The 18,915-nt window shown below is 43.5% G+C and overlaps 1 protein-coding gene and 1 long non-coding RNA gene across 2 annotated transcripts in view; one reads left to right on the plus strand and one right to left on the minus strand.

Moving 5' to 3' along the window:
- Positions 1 to 8,447: 8,447 nt before the first annotated feature.
- On the minus strand, positions 8,448 to 13,580 carry LOC123731540 (uncharacterized). Its single transcript, XR_006762705.2, has 3 exons — positions 13,443 to 13,580; positions 10,281 to 10,415; positions 8,448 to 10,174 (listed from the first exon to the last, which is right to left on the minus strand). It is a non-coding gene; the product is annotated as an uncharacterized LOC123731540 (long non-coding RNA).
- LOC106590690 (uncharacterized) overlaps positions 13,570 to 18,915 on the plus strand; it is a 43,970-nt gene continuing 38,624 nt past the window's right edge. Inside the window, exons 1-4 of the mRNA XM_045710746.2 lie at positions 13,570 to 13,704; positions 14,297 to 14,489; positions 14,859 to 14,919; positions 15,023 to 15,508. Coding sequence (XP_045566702.1) covers positions 14,353 to 14,489; positions 14,859 to 14,919; positions 15,023 to 15,508 — 684 coding nt within the window. The 5' untranslated portion in view covers positions 13,570 to 13,704; positions 14,297 to 14,352. The remainder of the gene's footprint in view (positions 13,705 to 14,296; positions 14,490 to 14,858; positions 14,920 to 15,022; positions 15,509 to 18,915) is intronic.

Below are 18,915 nucleotides of genomic sequence, written 5' to 3' on the forward strand. Positions count from 1 at the left end.
CTCCTCTCTTCTAACCTCCTCCCTTCTCCTCTCTTCTAATCTCCTCTCTTCTCTTCTCCTCTCCTCTCTCCTAATCTCCTCTCTTCTCTTCTCCTCTCTCCTAATCTCCTCTTGTCTAATTTCCTCTCTTCTAGTCCCCTCTCTTATCCTCTCTGCTAATCTCCTCCCTTCTCCTCTCTCCTAATCTCCTCTTGTCTAATCTCCTCTCCTCTCTCCTCTTTCCCACTTCTAATCTCCTCTCTTCTAATCTCCTCTCTTCTCCTCTCTTCTAATCTTCTCCTCTCTTCTAATCTCCTAATCTCTTCTCTCTCCTCTTTTCCACTTCTAATCTCCTCTCTTCTCCTCTCTTCTAATCTCTGTTCCTCCTCTCTTCTCTCTTCTAAATTCCTCTCGTCTAATCACTTAATCTATTCTCTCTTTTCCTTTCCTCTCTTCTTTCTCCTCTTCAGTCTTCCTGTTACACTCTGTCTCCAATTGTGACAACAATACAAAGAAGCTTCCCCGCCTCCCACAGGAGAAGTGTGTGTGTGTCTGTGTGTGTGTGTGTGTGTGTGTGTGTGTGTGTGTGTGTGTGTGTGTGTGTGTGTGTGTGTGTGTGTGTGTGTGTCTGTGTGTCTGTCTGTCTGTCTGTCTGTCTGTCTGTCTGTGTGTGTGTGTGTGTGTGTGTGTGTGTGTGTGTGTGTGTGTGTGTGTGTCTGTCTGTGTGTGTGTCTGTGTGTGTGTGTGTGTCTGTGTGTGTGTGTGTGTGTGTAAGGCTGGGATTGTCTGAGGGTCCCCCTAGCTGGCACTACCAGGGACCAAGAGAGAATATGTGTCTACTGTAGAAGATGTTATCGGGCTCCAGAGGGGCGCAGCGGTCTAAGGTACTCAGTGCTAGAGGCGTCACTACAGACCCTGGTTCGATTCCAGACTGTATCACAACCGGCCGTGATTGGGAGTCCCATAGAGCGGTGCACAATTGGCCCAGCGTCGTCCAGGTTAGGGTTTGGCCGAGGTAGGCTGTCATTGTAAGTAAGAATTTGTTCTTAACTGACTTGCCTAGTTAAATAAAGGTTAAATATCATTTATCATTTGGTTTTCAATGGAGAGGCTTGTCTTTTTGATAGAGAATCAACAGTATTTGTTTGATACTGAACATATTATCACTGCAGGAAAAGAAATCCCTTCGTTCATCCTATTGTTTCCTTGTTCTCAGCTAACCTCAGTAAGGACTGGCTTTACATGGACGTTACGCCCTCTGCTGGTTATAATGAGCCATTACATTTTATTAAAGGCAAACGGGACATTTTATTTCACCTTTATTTACCAGGTAGGCAAGTTGAGAAGAGGTTCTCATTTACATCAACACAGAGTTACACATGGAGTAAAACAAACATACAGTAGAAAAATAAGTCCATATACAATGTGAGCAAAGGAGGGATATCAACATTTACATTTTAGTCATTTAGCAGACGCTCTTATCCAGAGCGACTTACAGTTGTGAATGCATACATTTAATAAATTTCTCCGTACGGGTCCCCCGTGAGAATCGAACCCACAACCCTGGCGTTGCAAACACCATGCTCTACCAACTGAGCCACACGGGACCATGCAGGCATGCAGAGGAGACAAACGCATTCATCTGTTCTCTACCACTGCCTAGAGGCAGGGGAGGAGAAGAAAGGGGTAGGGACGGGGTATTATGGTGAGAGGAGGAGTAGGCAAGCGGACCGCTGTGAAGCAAGCAAGAATAACTCAGTTCTTATGGGTCATGGATTTTTGGAGTCTTTTCAGAATAAGACTCCCATCCCCTAAGCTTTGTAAATGAATAATTAGGGCAAAAGTGATGGGAAATGTGCAGAATTATCCATATATTTTATACTATTTATATTTTTCACTGGACGTGCTACCTGTCCCAGACCTGCTGTTTTCAACTCTCTAGAGACAGCAGGAGCGGTAGAGATACTCTCAAAGATCGGCTATGAAAAAGCCAACTGACACTTACTCTTGTGTTACTGACTTGTTGCACCCTCGACAACCACTGTGATTATTATTATTTGACCCTGCTGGTCATTTATGAACATTTGAACATCTAGGCCATGTGCTGTTATAATCTCCACCCGGCACAGCCAGAAGAGGACTGGCCACCCCTCATAGCCTGGTTCCTCTCTAGGTTTCTTCCTAGGTTCTGGCCTTTCTAGGGAGTTTTTTCCTAGCCACCGTGCTTCTACACCTGCATTGCTTGCTGTTTGGGGTTTTAGGCTGGGTTTCTGTACAGCACTTTGAGATATCAGCTGATGTAAGAAGGGCTATATAAATACATTTGATTTTGATTTGATTTTTGATACTAGTTATCATACAAAGAATAATTCAAGTATTTCTATAAAATATAATATGCATTTATTGCGCCGTATATAATTGTCTGTACGTTGTGTCACAGAAATAAAACAAAAATAAATTAAAAAAGAGAGAAGGGGGGGTCCATTCTACCCAGGAGCACTTCTAGTTCACACCCAGAATAAACTCGAAATAAACATCATCCTGTCAGTTTGGTGAAAGCCAATGTTCTATCAGTGATTAAAATCAAATGTTTTCCCATGATTTAAAACCAAATGGTTCTGTCATAAAATAAGTCGTACTCGTCACGGAAAATGTCGTACTGGAGAGAAGAGGACCAAGGCGCAGCGAGACTGTGAATACTCATACTTTAATAGACTCAAGTAAGTTATCCACAGGAAAACAATAACACGACAGCAGCAACAGTTTGCAGGCTAAAAAAACGCAGTGCAAAACAACCACCCACAAACCCCAGTGAGAAACAACTCCTACATATATGACTCCCAATCAGGAACCAACGATTCCCAGCTGTTCCTGATCAGGAGTCACAAGACACACACAAGACTGCGACGTCCTGACCCCCAAACTACTACACCAGCTCCATCTGCTGGTCAGGACGTGACAGTACCCCCCCCTCAAGGTGCAGACCCCGGAATGCACCTAACAACAACAACAAAAAACCACCAACAAAACAAAATCCCCAACAAAACCCATAAACAGTAACCCCTAAACCATAAGGGAGGGAAGGGAGGGTGGCTGCCGTCAACGACGGCACTGTGCTACACCCTCCCTCCCCAACCCACCTATCCTGGAGGCGGCTCAGGCTCTGGCCGTTCCAGGCAGTCAGGCCACTCTGGCAGCTCGGGGCAGTCGGGGCAGTCTGGCAGCTCGGGGCAGTCTGGCCACTCCGGCAGTTCGGGGCAGTCTGGCCACTCCGGCAGTTCGGGGCAGTCTGGCCACTCCGGCAGTTCGGGGCAGTCTGGCCACTCCGGCAGTTCGGGGCAGTCTGGCCACTCCGGCAGTTCGGGGCAGTCTGGCCACTCCGGCAGTTCGGGGCAGTCTGGCCACTCCGGCAGTTCGGGGCAGTCTGGCCACTCCGGCAGTTCGGGGCAGTCTGACCTCTCTGGCGACTGTTGACTGGCGGGCAGCTCTGACGACTGTTGACTGGCGGGCAGCTCTGACGACTGTTGACTGGCGGGCAGCTCTGACGACTGTTGACTGGCGGGCAGCTCTGACGACTGTTGACTGGCGGGCAGCTCTGACGACTGTTGACTGGCGGGCAGCTCTGGCGACTGTTGACTGGCGGGCAGCTCTGGCGACTGTTGACTGGCGGGCAGCTCTGACGACTGTTGACTGGCGGGCAGCTCTGACGACTGTTGACTGGCGGGCAGCTCTGGCGACTGTTGACTGGCGGGCAGCTCTGGCGACTGTTGACTGGCGGGCAGCTCCTGCCCCGTCAAACAGCCCTTGTGCCCCCCCCTAAAAAAATCTTGGGGGTGCCTCTCGGTCTCCCTTACCCGTCGTGTCTCCCAGTCCTCGCCAGCCTTCTTCCGCTGCTTGGTCCTGTGTTGGTGGGTGGTTCTGTCATAAAATAAGTCGTACTCGTCACGGAAAATGTCATACTGGAGAGAAGAGGACCAAGGCGCAGCGAGACTGTGAATACTCATACTTTAATAGACTCAAGTAAGGCATCCACATGAAAACAATAACACGACAGCAGCAACAGTTTGCAGGCTAAAAAACGCAGTGCAAAACAACCACCCACAAACCCCAGTGACAAACAACTCCTACATATATGACTCCCAATCAGGAACAACGATTCCCAGCTGTTCCTGATCAGGAGTCACAAGACACACACAAGACTGCCACGTCCTGACCCCCAAACTACTACACCAGCTCCATCTGCTGGTCAGGACGTGACAGTTTCCCCGTGATTTAAATCAAATGTGGTGGAATTTATTTAATTAAATATGTGACTTCTGAAGGTAATTGGTTGCACCAGATCTTTTTTAGGGGCTTCATAGCAAAGGGGGTGAATATATATGCACCCAGCACTTTCAGTTTTTTATTATTTTTTTTAAGTTATTTTTTTCACTTCACTACACCAATTTGGACTATTTTGTGCATGTCCATCATATGAAATCCAAATATATATTTTTTAAATTACAGGTTGTAATGCAACAAAATAGGAAAAACGCCAAGGTGGTGAATACTTTTGCAAGTCGGAAGTTTACATACACTAAGTTGACTGTGTCTTTAAACAGCTTGGAAAATTCCAGAAAATGATGTCATGGCTTTAGAAGCTTCTGATAGGCTAATTAACATCATTTGAGTCAATTGGAGGTGTACCTGTGGATGTATTTCAAGGCCTACCTTCAAACTCAGTGCCTCTTTGCTTGACATCATGGGAAAATCAAAAGAAATCAGCCAAGACCTCAGAAAAGAAATTCAGACTTCCACAAGTCTGGTTCATCCTTGGGAGCAATTTCCAAACGCCTGAAGGTACCACGTTCATCTGTACAAACAATAGTACGCAGGTATAAACACCATGGGACCACGCAGCCGTCATACCGCTCAGGAAGGAGAGGCGTTCTGTCTCCTAGAGATGAACGTACTTTGGTGCGAAAAGTGCAAATCAATCCCAGAACAACAGCAAAGGACCTTGTGAAGATGGAGGAAACAGGTACAAAAGTATCTATATCCACAGTAAAACGAGTCCTATATCGACATAATCTGAAAGGCCGCTCAGCAAGGAAGAAGCCACTGCTCCAAAACCGCCATAAAAAAGCCAGACTACGGTTTGCAACTGCACATGGGGACAAAGATGGTACTTTTTGGAGAAATGTCCTCTGGTCTGATGAAACAAAAATAGAAATGTTTGGCCATAATGACCATCATTATGTTTTGAGGGAAAAGGGGGAGGCTTGCAAGCCGAAGAACACCATCCCAACCGTGAAGCACGGGGGTGGCAGCATCATGTTGTGGGGGTGCTTTGCCGCAGGAGGGACTGGTGCACTTCACACAATAGATGGCATCATGAGGATGGAAAATTATGTGGATATATTGAAGCAACATCTCAAGACATCAGTCAGGAAGTTAAAGCTTGGTTGCAAATGGGTCTTCCAAATAGACAATGACCCCAAGCATACTTCCAAAGTTGTGGCAAAATGGCTTAAAGACAACAAAGTCAAGGTATTAGAACGGCCATCACAAAGCCTTGACCTCAATCCTATAGAAAATTTGTGGACAGAACTGAAAAAGCATGTGTAAGCAAGGAGGCCTACAAACCTGACTCAGTTACACCAGCTCTGTCAGGAGGAATGGGCCAAAATTCACCCAACTTATTGTGGGAAGCTTGTGGAAGGCTACCTGAAACGTTTGACCCAAGTTAAACAATTTAAAGGCAATGCTACCAAATACTAATTGAGTGTATGTAAACTTCTGACCCACTGGGAATGTGATGAAAGAAATAAAAGCTGAAATAAATAATTCTCTCTACTATTATTCTGACATTTCACATTCTTCAAATGAAGTGGTGATCCTAACTGACCTAAGACAGGGATTTTTTTTACTAGGATTAAATGTCAGGAATTGTGAAAAAAAAGTGAGTTTAAATGTATTTGGCTAAGGTGTATGTAAACTTCAGACTTTAACTGTATATTTAGGTTGCCCAAGTTTCAGGAGAGTGATTGAATTACACCTTGAAATATGACGAACTGTTGTGTCGATTAATAATCCTAGTGTCTGTATGTCAACATCCGAGCAGACTAAGGAGTGGAGAATGTATCGGAAGATGCATGTTTCATGTCCGTGGTCGAGGGAAGCTTTATCTCTACTAAAAGTTTTAAAAGTTTTAAAATTCTAAACCAACATTAATTTCCACATATTACGATTATTAATATATTATTAATAAATTGAAACATGTTATTGAAATGTCAACGGTACAATACTTTCTGGAGTATTATTTAGGCAGGTGGCCTAAATTATAATCCACTGAGTAGAGAAGACAAGCTGTGCTGATTCATGTATTACTGATATTTAAATGCTTTTGCAAAAGAGTGCCTTATAGACACTGTCCCCATTCGGTTTTTAGGCAAGTATGTCACGACTTCTACCGAAGTCGATTCCCCTCCTTGTTTGGGCGGTGCTCGGCGGTCGACGTCACCGGTCTTCTAAGCCATCACCGATCCATTTTTCATTATCCATTGGTTTTGTCTTGTTTCTTTTCACACCTGGTTCCAAATCCCATTCATTACCTGTTGTGTATTTAACCCTCTGGTTCCCCTCAGGGGCCTGTTGCACAAAACTAGGATAAGGGATTAAGCCAGGATATCTTGGTGATCCTGGCTCAATTGATCCGTAATCCGGTTGCACTAAAGATGGATAGGGGGCAGGAGGATATGTTATGGTATAAATTACCATGGAGATTTATTCTGTGGAGCTAGCCTGCTCCAGACCAGGCTAAATTCCAGGATCTATTTAATCTCATCCCTAATGTCAGTCAGCAGTCACCACAAATGGAAACCAATAGTTATTTCACTGCTCACTATACATTGTTATCACATAACTAGACCCACTGTCATTATTTAAACGTTTGTGATCATTAATTTCAATGATTTTGGATAAAAAATAATTTTTAGATTATGTTGCTATCATTAGATAATTTACAGTTTCCCATAGACTATAAGGCTATATATAAAATGATAGAATATTAGGGCCACAGAGGGGAAAAAAACACAAGTAATAATATTGTAACCGGTTGTTTTAAAGGAGGACAGTTGTTAAAATGACAGATGTGGGGCATTTCGTGAAATTGTACTTCAGTATGGTTTCATAAACAAAGACATGCTGATGTGCCAGAATATTAAGTATCACATTGTCATAAGTATCAAAACTGTAAAAACAATATGTAGCTTTTCTGCAGAAAGAACCAGCCTCATAAATTTATGACTTTATCCTTTTTCTTCAGTGTGGCCCTAGTACTCTGTCATATAAACAAATACACATTCCATATGAATATAAAAACACAATGTGTAACATTATGTTCCTTTATTGAATAAGGACAAAACAAAGCAGGTAAACCATCAGCTCCTTTCGAAACTGAAGTCACAGTGACTACAAGATGGAAAGCACAGAATCCAAGCATATTATACAAAATGATACATACACATTCAAAGGTCTGTATATAACACACCCTGCATGTCTGCACACTAAAATAAATGCAGGACAAATCCATACACATCAACTGAACAGACAAATGAATGGATGCAGTAGCCTCCCTGCAGCCTTGTATTACACACAGTATACCGCACAAACATCATAAGAGGCCAAATTCGTAAAAAAACGAACCCAAAAAAAACCCAATTCCTCTGCCACCGCAGGACATATTTAACCAAAATTGAAAGCACACATACTAACTAAAATAATTCAACACATATTGGTCCCTCAGCAGCCGACCACTGTCGTCATCAGGGAAGATTGCCGGATTGTCCCAGTCCATGGCTGGTGGCACTCTGGGGGCCCTCTCCTTCCTCAGGCAGGCCACATTGTGGAGGACAGCACAAGCCACAGTAATATCACATGCCCTAACAGGGCTGACCCTTAATTTGTGAAGGCAGTGAAAGCGTGCCTTCAGGAGGCCAAAGGTCATTTCAACTCTGGCCCTGGTCCTGGCATGGGCATGGTTGTAGGCCTGCTGTGCTTCCTGGGGGTCTGTGAAAGGTGTCAGGAGAAAAGGCTGGCAGCCATACCCCCTGTCTCCAAGCAGCACACCAGAGAATTCACCTGTCAACACAAAATCTCATCATTACTACCTCATAAACACAGTGATATTCTTGACACAGCCATGATGGTTATAAATAGGGGTTGTGTGGCTTACCTTGTGATAGGCACTGATAGATTTCAGAGGCCCGAAAGATTCTGGAGTCATGGACTGAGCCAGGCCATTTTGCCACAACATTGCTGATCACACAGTCAGCATTGCAGACCATCTGAAATCATAAGATGAGGAATATTACACCAATCAATGCACATCACTGGCAATGCAGAGTGTTCGTCAATGGACAATATCAAAAAGTTATGTTCACCTGAACATTAATGCTGTGAAAGGATTTCCTATTCACAAAATCGGCCTCATGGGCACCTGAGGGGGCTTTTATCCTTATGTGTGTGCAGTCCACTGCACCAATGACATTGGGGAAACCTGTCACACAAAGTAATGAGTATCCTACTATGTGTTAACAGTTGTCCTGTAATTTGTAGATCCTCTTACCTGCAATCCTATAGAACTCCTCTTTGATGTCACAGAGTCTTCTGTGGCCAGGGAAGGAGATGAAGACATCTGCTAATGCTTGTTCCCATTCATTACCTGCTGTGTATTTAACCCTCTGTTTCCCCTCAGGTCTGAGATTGTTTGGTGTTATTGTGTTCGTGTTGTTTATTTAGGTGTGCGACGGGGTATGTGTACCCATGTTGATTTTTTTAATGTATTCTATTGTTGGAGATTGTTTGAAAGTTTATTAAACTACTCCGCGCTTATATGAAGTTTGTTTCTCCTGCGCCTGACTTCCCTGCCACCTAAACACATGACCTTGACTAAGTAATGTATTAAAATGATGACAGCTGTGATGGAAACAGGAAGTTTCGGTACAATTTGATAAATGCAGACAGATCGTTTGTTGGACATGGTGCCATCTTCTTGCCGGTAAAATGTATTGTGCGAGAAATGGCGGTGGAAATGAATTCATGCGTAAATATTGATATAATAATCATCATATGGAAGTAAACTTGGAGTCACGTGATGTTTCAGTGTTGTGTGGTCCTCCCACAATGCCTCTGGAAAACCATGCTGTTTATTAGACTACAGATTAAATAAGTGATGGATGAAAGTGCAGCGTTGGGGGTTGAAACAGGTCAATTCAACTGTGAGACTGTGAAGTAGAAATGCAAAGTACCTTAGAATACTTTAACCAATTACATCTCCTTATGCTCAGAAAGGTTAACGTGATGAGTTGTATAGGACAGAGGACTGGGTATGATGTTGAATCTTTCATCATGTTGCTTCAAATGTTCTCTCATATATACGCTTTCAGGTTTGAACAGTTACGGCGAGATGTGTGGATCGCTGTGTCAAACATATTTTACAATGTCCTACAGTTTGGAAGATGAGGGCTCCTGTAACAGTCTAGCTTCCGTCCCTCTTCCTCGCCCCAACCTGGGCTCGAACCAGGGACCCTCTGCACACATCAACAACTGACACTCCACGAAGCATCGTTACCCATCGCGCCACAAAAGCCGCGGCAGAGAAAAGGGGAACAACTACTTCAAGGTCTCAGAGCGAGTGACGTCACCGATTGAAACGCTATTAGCGCGCATCACCGCTAACTAGCTAGCCATTTCACTTCGATTCCCACGGGGGGCCAGTACGACAACAAAAAATAATATGCATGAAATGAAATGTATGCATTCACTACTGTAAGTCGCTCTGGATAAGAGCGTCTGCTAAATGACTAAAATGTAAAATGTAAATTTTAGTAACCAATCAATGTTGTGGAAAACTTGATCCAAAGATTCAGGAAGACTATTTAATTGTATAATAGAAACATCTTTAAATGAAGGAGCTGCAGGGAAGAACTGGCAGTGTAAATGGTTACATGTCTCTTATAGCGAGAGGTTAATAATACAATCCGTTTGTTACAAGTTATTTATACAAGCAACGGTTCCAGAACACAATGGCAGTGTGTTAATAAGGTGCAAAGATATGCACGTTTCTGGACGATCCACCAATGCTGCTTTGTCGACACTTCCTGGGCCGTAGACCGGCGATCTGCGTCTCAGCATAATTTAGGACGCGCCACTGCTGAACGAGGTCAAGAAAAAAAAAGGAGGTCAAATATTGGGTGTTATTATACAGTGGAGTGTCTAAGGCCTACATTAAAAAAAAATATTTGTATAAAATACTTCACCTCATTTCTTATGTGCCCCTGACCCATCAGCCCATGGCATAACTTTAGGGAAAAGGGTTGGACTGGATGGCCCCACTAGTCCATCTTGTTTCTCTCTCCTACTAGTTCACCATGCACTGTCGCTTCCTTTTCCTCCTGAAACATTTACCGGTGTGTGTTTGATGGTGACAATGTAAATGTGAAAAGCAATGCTGTGTTCATAGCATGTTTGTTCTATGGCTTTTGAAGGCAAAGTAATTCGACTGTTACTCGGTGAGTAATTCAATAGATATTGCCATTATAAACTGGTAATCAGCAACTGAACACATTGAACAATGTGGTCCCACCAGTGGAGTGGTGGGACAATACATTTTTTTATAATAATTTATAAATAAATGTATTAATTTATTCATTTAAAATAAAAAAAATGTTTTCAATTATTTGTCATAGAGTTTTGCTCTCGCTTTAAAAATGATTTACTTACAAGTTTTGGCGTTTTGATTTTGAAATCTTATTGTTGTTTATATTTCTATACATTTTGCTTTCAATTGTTTGGTTTTTGATTTCAGCATGCCTTATTTCACCCGTCCTCGAAAATATAATATTTACATTCTCGACTTTATTTTTCATGTTCACGATTTATTTTTATTTTGAATTTAATACATATGGCTTGAAATTGACCCCATAGACTTGCCTAGTTAAATAAAGGTTAGAAAGGGAGTACAGGAGGGGACTAAGAAGGCAACCCTGAGGGACCCACGTGTTGAGGACCAGCGTGATGGATGTGTTGTTGTCTACACAATCAGCTTAAATCCAATTTTGGACATACAAATTGCAGAGTACACAATTGTCTGTACAAATGGTAGTTACAGAGACTAGAGAGTCTACACCATAGGAGTGGTAGTTACAGTCTACACCATAGGAGTGGTAGTTACAGTCTACACCATAGGAGTGGTAGTTACAGTCTACACCATAGGAGTGGTAGTTACAGAGACTAGATAGTCTACACCATAGGAGTGGTAGCTACAGTCTACACCATAGGAGTGGTAGTTACAGTCTACACCATAGGAGTGGTAGTTACAGTCTACACCATAGGAGTGGTAGTTACAGAGACTAGATAGTCTACACCATAGGAGTGGTAGTTACAGGGACTAGAGAGTCTACACCATAGGAGTGGTAGTTACAGTCTGCACCATAGGAGTGGTAGTTACAGTCTGCATCATAGGAGTGGTAGTTACAGGGACTAGAGAGTCTACACCATAGGAGTGGTAGTTACAGTCTACACCATAGGAGTGGTAGTTACAGTCTACACCATAGGAGTGGTAGTTACAGTCTACACCATAGGAGTGGTAGTTACAGTCTACACCATAGGAGTGGTAGTTACAGGGACTAGAGAGTCTACACCATAGGAGTGGTAGTTACAGTCTACACCATAGGAGTGGTAGTTACAGAGAATAGGGAGTCTACACCATAGGAGTGGTAGTTACAGGGGACTAGAGAGTCTACACCATAGGAGTGGTAGTTACAGTCTGCACCATAGGAGTGGTAGTTACAGAGACTAGATAGTCTACAATAGTGGTAGTTACAGGGACTAGAGAGTCTACACCATAGGAGTGGTAGCTACAGTCTACACCATAGGAGTGGTAGCTACAGTCTACACCATAGGAGTGGTAGTTACAGTCTACACCATAGGAGTGGTAGTTACAGGGACTAGAGAGTCTACACCATAGGAGTGGTAGTTACAGTCTACACCATAGGAGTGGTAGTTACAGGGACTAGAGAGTCTATACCATAGGAGTGGTAGTTACAGTCTGCACCATAGGAGTGGTAGTTACAGTCTGCACCATAGGAGTGGTAGTTACAGTCTGCACCATAGGAGTGGTAGTTACAGGGACTAGAGAGTCTACACCATAGGAGTGGTAGTTACAGTCTACACCATAGGAGTGGTAGTTACAGAGACTAGATAGTCTACACCATAGGAGTGGTAGTTACAGGGACTAGAGAGTCTACACCATAGGAGTGGTAGTTACAGTCTACACCATAGGAGTGGTAGTTACAGGGACTAGAGAGTCTATACCATAGGAGTGGTAGTTACAGTCTGCACCATAGGAGTGGTAGTTACAGTCTGCACCATAGGAGTGGTAGTTACAGTCTGCACCATAGGAGTGGTAGTTACAGGGACTAGAGAGTCTACACCATAGGAGTGGTAGTTACAGTCTACACCATAGGAGTGGTAGTTACAGGGACTAGAGAGTCTATACCATAGGAGTGGTAGTTACAGTCTGCACCATAGGAGTGGTAGTTACAGTCTGCACCATAGGAGTGGTAGTTACAGGGACTAGAGAGTCTACACCATAGGAGTGGTAGTTACAGTCTACACCATAGGAGTGGTAGTTACAGAGACTAGATAGTCTACAATAGAGTGGGGGCTACAGAGACTAACTCAACAACTCTCCCCAGCAGGAAATAACCCGTCAGTATTGTGAAGTTAGTTCTGTTTGTTGTATCACCAGATGAACCATTACTCTGTAGGGTCACTGTTCTCCACTGTAGTTCTATTCCATATAACAACTACATAATAACTAGACGACACTTGTCTGAAGGTTAATTAGTACTACATGGTTAGAGTTAAAGAGTGTGAGACAGAGAGCACCTTTAAACCTAACCTCATTCATACCTTCTTGTTCAGAGGACAGAGAGAGAGAAAGAGAGAGAAAGAGAGGGAGAGAGAGAGAGGGAGAGAGAGGGAGAGACAGAGAGACAGAGAGAGAGGGGGAGAGGGAGAGACAGAGAGACAGAGAGAGAGAGGGAGAGGGAGAGAGAGAGAGAGAGACAGAGAGAGAGAAAGAGAGAGAGAGAGAGAGAGAGAGGGAGGGAGAGAGGGAGCGAGAGAGAGAGAGACACAGAGAGAGAGAGAGAGAAGGGGGAGAGAGAGAGAGAGAGAGAGAGAGAGAGAGAGAGAGAGAGAGAGAGAGAGAGAGAGAGAGAGAGAGAGAGAGAGAGAAAGGCTCAAGGCCGTAACACAGAACTGCCTGCTCAGCCGTCCTGGTCACCCTACCTCAGTAACTCTCTGGAACGTTACACTACAGCGTCCCAATGTGTGTTTAAAACACCTCTCGTTTGAGGAACCAGGATCTCCACAACTCTACTTTTAATATAAAATACTATAGTTGATGATTGTACCTGTATCAAGGTGAGAGGATCTGAAGAGAGAAAGTTCTTTTTTATTGGTCACCATCATAGTAGATCTGCTATTGGACTGCAGAGATTCCATCTGTGTCGTAAACGTTTCGCTGTAAACATTCTCTAGTCAGGTGCAATAAGGAAGGACAGAGGACTTTGGTCCGAGACGCTGGTTTGAAGCGGTACGTAACGTTTGTCTTGTGATGAGATCGACGCTCCTCTGACTGTGACAAGGAGAGACGACCAGCGGGCTTCACTAAAGGTAATGGCTAGATTGATAATAATTGTCTGATTTCTCTTAATATATGATATACAATAACAAACTCCTCGTTTGCATCAATGGACAAACAACTATCTGCTTTTTGATCTGTTTCGATGCCGTAGTGTTTCAGTCCACTGCTCTGGTGAACGGAGACTGATTCCTTCACAGTGCTCTGGTGAACGGAGACTGATTCCTTCACAGTGCTCTGGTGAACGGAGACTGATTCCTTCACAGTGCTCTGGTGAACGGAGACTGATTCCTTCACAGTGCTCTGGTGAACGGAGACTGATTCCTTCACAGTGCTCTGGTGAATGGAGACTGATTCCTTCACAGTGCTCTGGTGAATGGAGACTGATTCCTTCTCAGTGCTCTGGTGAACGGAGACTGATTCCTTCACAGTGCTCTGGTGAACGGAGACTGATTCCTTCACAGTGCTCTGGTGAATGGAGACTGATTCCTTCACAGTGCTCTGGTGAATGGAGACTGATTCCTTCACAGTGCTCTGTGGAACGGAGACTGATTCCTCTCCTGTGAGACTCTGTCCTCAACAATGAGTGTTATCTATGACAGCTGACTCTTCCATGTCGATCAGGTGTTTTGAGAGGTGCTGTGACATCATCGAGGGGTGCTGTGACATCATCGTCGGCCATGGAGGGGAGGAGTGTTCTGAGGCGTGCCCAATCTCTACGGAGCGTCTCTACGGGCGACGGAGACAAGCCCACCTGGGCGGAGGCGGGGTTTAGGGACAGGATGAAGTCCATCTCCGTATCTCAGATGTTGACCAGGTGAGAGGAACCAGGACCTTTACCATTTAACCACTAACTAAAATTACAGACTCCATTGGCACCAGGGTTTTTAAAGTCAAATCCAATTGAATTCATTCAATTCAGGAAGTAAACTGAAAATTACAATTCAATGAAAACATTCATTTTATTTTCAATGACTTTACAATAAACCGAAGAGGAGAAACTATTCATAAAAATAAAAAATAAAGTTGAATAAATGAAGACCCTGCTCAGCATCCTAGCAACACTGACGTATCAACGTCCGGGGAAAACTTCATCCCACTCCGAGTTACTTGAGCATTGCAATGTCTGTTTTGGTGAATAAGCTTACAGAGTATTGATGAAGGATTTCTCTTGTTCACCTAACAGATATCAAGCCAGCCCTTCAGTAGAGGTCCCTACTCTGAACCATGTGGAGCACAAGACTGAGGTAAAACATCACACCACATTTCATGTCATCAATTTCTGATTGTCGACTTTCTCGGGATGGACACAAAGCAGCGTCTGTCTTCTTCTGCTTCTTTCTCCACCAGATAACCCAACACCAGACCTCCTTCTCAACCGTCCGTGAGAAAACAAAGAGACAACTGGCAGAGAACGCACAGGAGCGCAAGATGGAGTCCCCGATGAGAAACAACGGAGTGAGAGAGGAAACCCGTGGGTCCACCAGCCTGTCAGGGTCCCAGAGGTCGACCAGCCTGTCAGGGTCCCAGAGGTCGACCAGTCTCTCCCGCAGTAAGTCCATGTCCAGTCTCCCTGGCCCCTCTCCCAGAGTCGACCCGGCCGGGAGTATCGGAGCCCTGAAGGCTCTCTTCGAGTCCAAGGTCACCAAGGAGAAGGTGAAGAGCATCATGGGAGCTGTAGACCAAACACCACCACGTCAGAAGATGGCAGCTGCGGCCCCAGCCGTCAACGGGTTGGTGGATGAGAGAGAGGGCCCTATAGAGGAGAAAGGGCCACTGACAGCTGTACCTTCAGCTGCACCTGCACCCCCGGCTAGAGACAAGGTCACTACACAGGTGAGCCAAACAAATCAAAACAATCAAATCACTTTTTTTTTGTCATATGCGCCGAATAAAACAGGTGTAGACTGTTACATGAAATGCTTACTGACGAGCCCGTTCCAAACAACGCAGAGTTAAAAAGTAAGACAAGAACATAAAGGAAATAGTAACAAAATAAAATAACAATAACATGGCTATATACAGGGAGTACCAGGTAATAACATGGTTATATACAGGAAGTACCAGGAAGTAACATGGCTATATACAGGAAGTACCAGGTAATAACATGGCTATATACAGGGAGTACCAGGTAATAACATGGCTATATACAGGGAGTACCAGGTAATAACATGGTTATATACAGGAAGTACCAGGAAGTAACATGGCTATATACAGGAAGTACCAGGTAATAACATGGCTATATGCAGGGAGTACCAGGTAATAACATGGCTATATACAGGGAGTACCGGGTAATAACATGGTTATATACAGGAAGTACCAGGAAGTAACATGGCTATATACAGGAAGTACCAGGTAATAACATGGCTATATACAGGGAGTACCAGGTAATAACATGGCTATATACAGGGAGTACCAGGTAATAACATGGCTATATACAGGGAGTACCAGGTAGTAACATGGCTATATACAGGGAGTACCAGGTAGTAACATGGCTATATACAGGGAGTACCAGGTAATAACATGGCTATATACAGGAAGTACCAGGTAATAACATGGCTATATACAGGGAGTACCAGGTAATAACATGGCTATATACAGGGAGTACCAGGTAATAACATGGCTATATACAGGGAGTACCAGGTAATAACATGGCTATATACAGGGAGTACCAGGTAATAACATGGCTATATACAGGGAGTACCAGGTAATAACATGGCTATATACAGGGAGTACCAGGTAATAACATGGCTATATACAGGGAGTACCAGGTAATAACATGGCTATATACAGGGAGTACCAGGTAATAACATGGCTATATACAGGGAGTACCAGGTAATAACATGGCTATATACAGGGAGTACCAGGTAATAACATGGCTATATACAGGGAGTACCAGGTAATAACATGGCTATATACAGGGGAGTACCAGGTAATAACATGGCTATATACAGGGAGTACCAGGTAATAACATGGCTATATACAGGGAGTACCAGGTAAGTAACATGGCTATATACAGGGAGTACCAGGTAATAACATGGCTATATACAGGGAGTACCAGGTAATAACATGGCTATATACAGGGAGTACCAGGTAATAACATGGCTATATACAGGGAGTACCAGGTAATAACATGGCTATATACAGGGAGTACCAGGTAATAACATGGCTATATACAGGGAGTACCAGGTAATAACATGGCTATATACAGGGAGTACCAGGTAATAACATGGCTATATACAGGGAGTACCAGGTAATAACATGGCTATATACAGGGAGTACCAGGTAATAACATGGCTATATACAGGGAGTACCAGGTAGTAACATGGCTATATACAGGGAGTACCAGGTAATAACATGGCTATATACAGGGAGTACCAGGTAATAACATGGCTATATACAGGGAGTACCAGGTAATAACATGGCTATATACAGGAAGTACCAGGTAATAACATGGCTATATACAGGGAGTACCAGGTAATAACATGGCTATATACAGAGGAGTACCAGGTAATAACATGGCTATATACAGGGAGTACCAGGAAGTAACATGGCTATATACAGGAAGTACCAGGTAATAACATGGCTATATACAGGAAGTACCAGGTAATAACATGGCTATATACAGGGAGTACCAGGTAATAACATGGCTATATACAGGGAGTACCAGGTAATAACATGGCTATATACAGGGAGTACCAGGTAATAACATGGCTATATACAGGGAGTACCAGGTAATAACATGGCTATATACAGGGAGTACCAGGTAATAACATGGTTATATACAGGGAGTAGGTAATAACATGGCTATATACAGGAAGGAGTACCAGGTAATAACATGGCTATATACAGGAAGTACCAGGAAGTAACATGGCTATATACAGGGAGTACCAGGTAATAACATGGCTATATACAGGAAGTACCAGGTAATAACATGGCTATATACAGGGAGTACCAGGTAATAACATGGCTATATACAGGGAGTACCAGGTAATAACATGGCTATATACAGGAAGTACCAGGAAGTAACATGGCTATATACAGGGAGTACCAGGTAATAACATGGCTATATACAGGGAGTACCAGGAAGTAACATGGCTATATACAGGGAGTACCAGGTAATAACATGGCTATATACAGGAAGTACCAGGAAGTAACATGGCTATATACAGGGAGTACCAGGTAATAACATGGCTATATACAGGGAGTACTAGGTAATAACATGGCTATATACAGGGAGTACCAGGTAATAACATGGCTATATACAGGGAGTACCAGGTAATAACATGGCTATATACAGGGAGTACCAGGTAATAACATGGCTATATACAGGGAGTACCAGGTAATAACATGGCTATATACAGGGAGTACCAGGAATAACATGGCTATATACAGGAAGTACCAGGTAATAACATGGCTATATACAGGGAGTACCAGGTAATAACATGGCTATATACAGGGAGTACCAGGTAATAACATGGCTATATACAGGGAGTACCAGGTAATAACATGGCTATATACAGGGAGTACCAGGTAATAACATGGCTATATACAGGGAGTACCAGGTAATAACATGGCTATATACAGGGAGTACCAGGTAATAACATGGCTATATACAGGGAGTACCAGGTAATAACATGGCTATATACAGGGAGTACCAGGTAATAACATGGCTATATACAGGGAGTACCAGGTAATAACATGGCTATATACAGGGAGTACCAGGTAATAACATGGCTATATACAGGGAGTACCAGGAATAACATGGCTATATACAGGAAGTACCAGGAAGTAACATGGCTATATACAGGGAGTACCAGGTAATAACATGGCTATATACAGGAAGTACCAGGAAGTAACATGGCTATATACAGGGAGTACCAGGTAATAACATGGCTATATACAGGGAGTACCAGGTAATAACATGGCTATATACAGGGAGTACCAGGTAATAACATGGCTATATACAGGGAGTACCAGGTAATAACATGGCTATATACAGGAAGTACCAGGAAGTAACATGGCTATATACAGGGAGTACCAGGTAATAACATGGCTATATACAGGGAGTACCAGGTAGTAACATGGCTATATACAGGGAGTACCAGGTAATAACATGGCTATATACAGGGAGTAGGTAATAACATGGCTATATACAGGGAGTACCAGGTAATAACATGGCTATATACAGGGAGTACCAGGTAATAACATGGCTATATACAGGGAGTACTAGGTAATAACAT

This window comes from Salmo salar, chromosome 29 (genome assembly GCF_965601325.2).
Source record: "Salmo salar chromosome 29, fSalSal1, whole genome shotgun sequence".
NCBI classification, from domain to species: domain Eukaryota; kingdom Metazoa; phylum Chordata; class Actinopteri; order Salmoniformes; family Salmonidae; genus Salmo; species Salmo salar.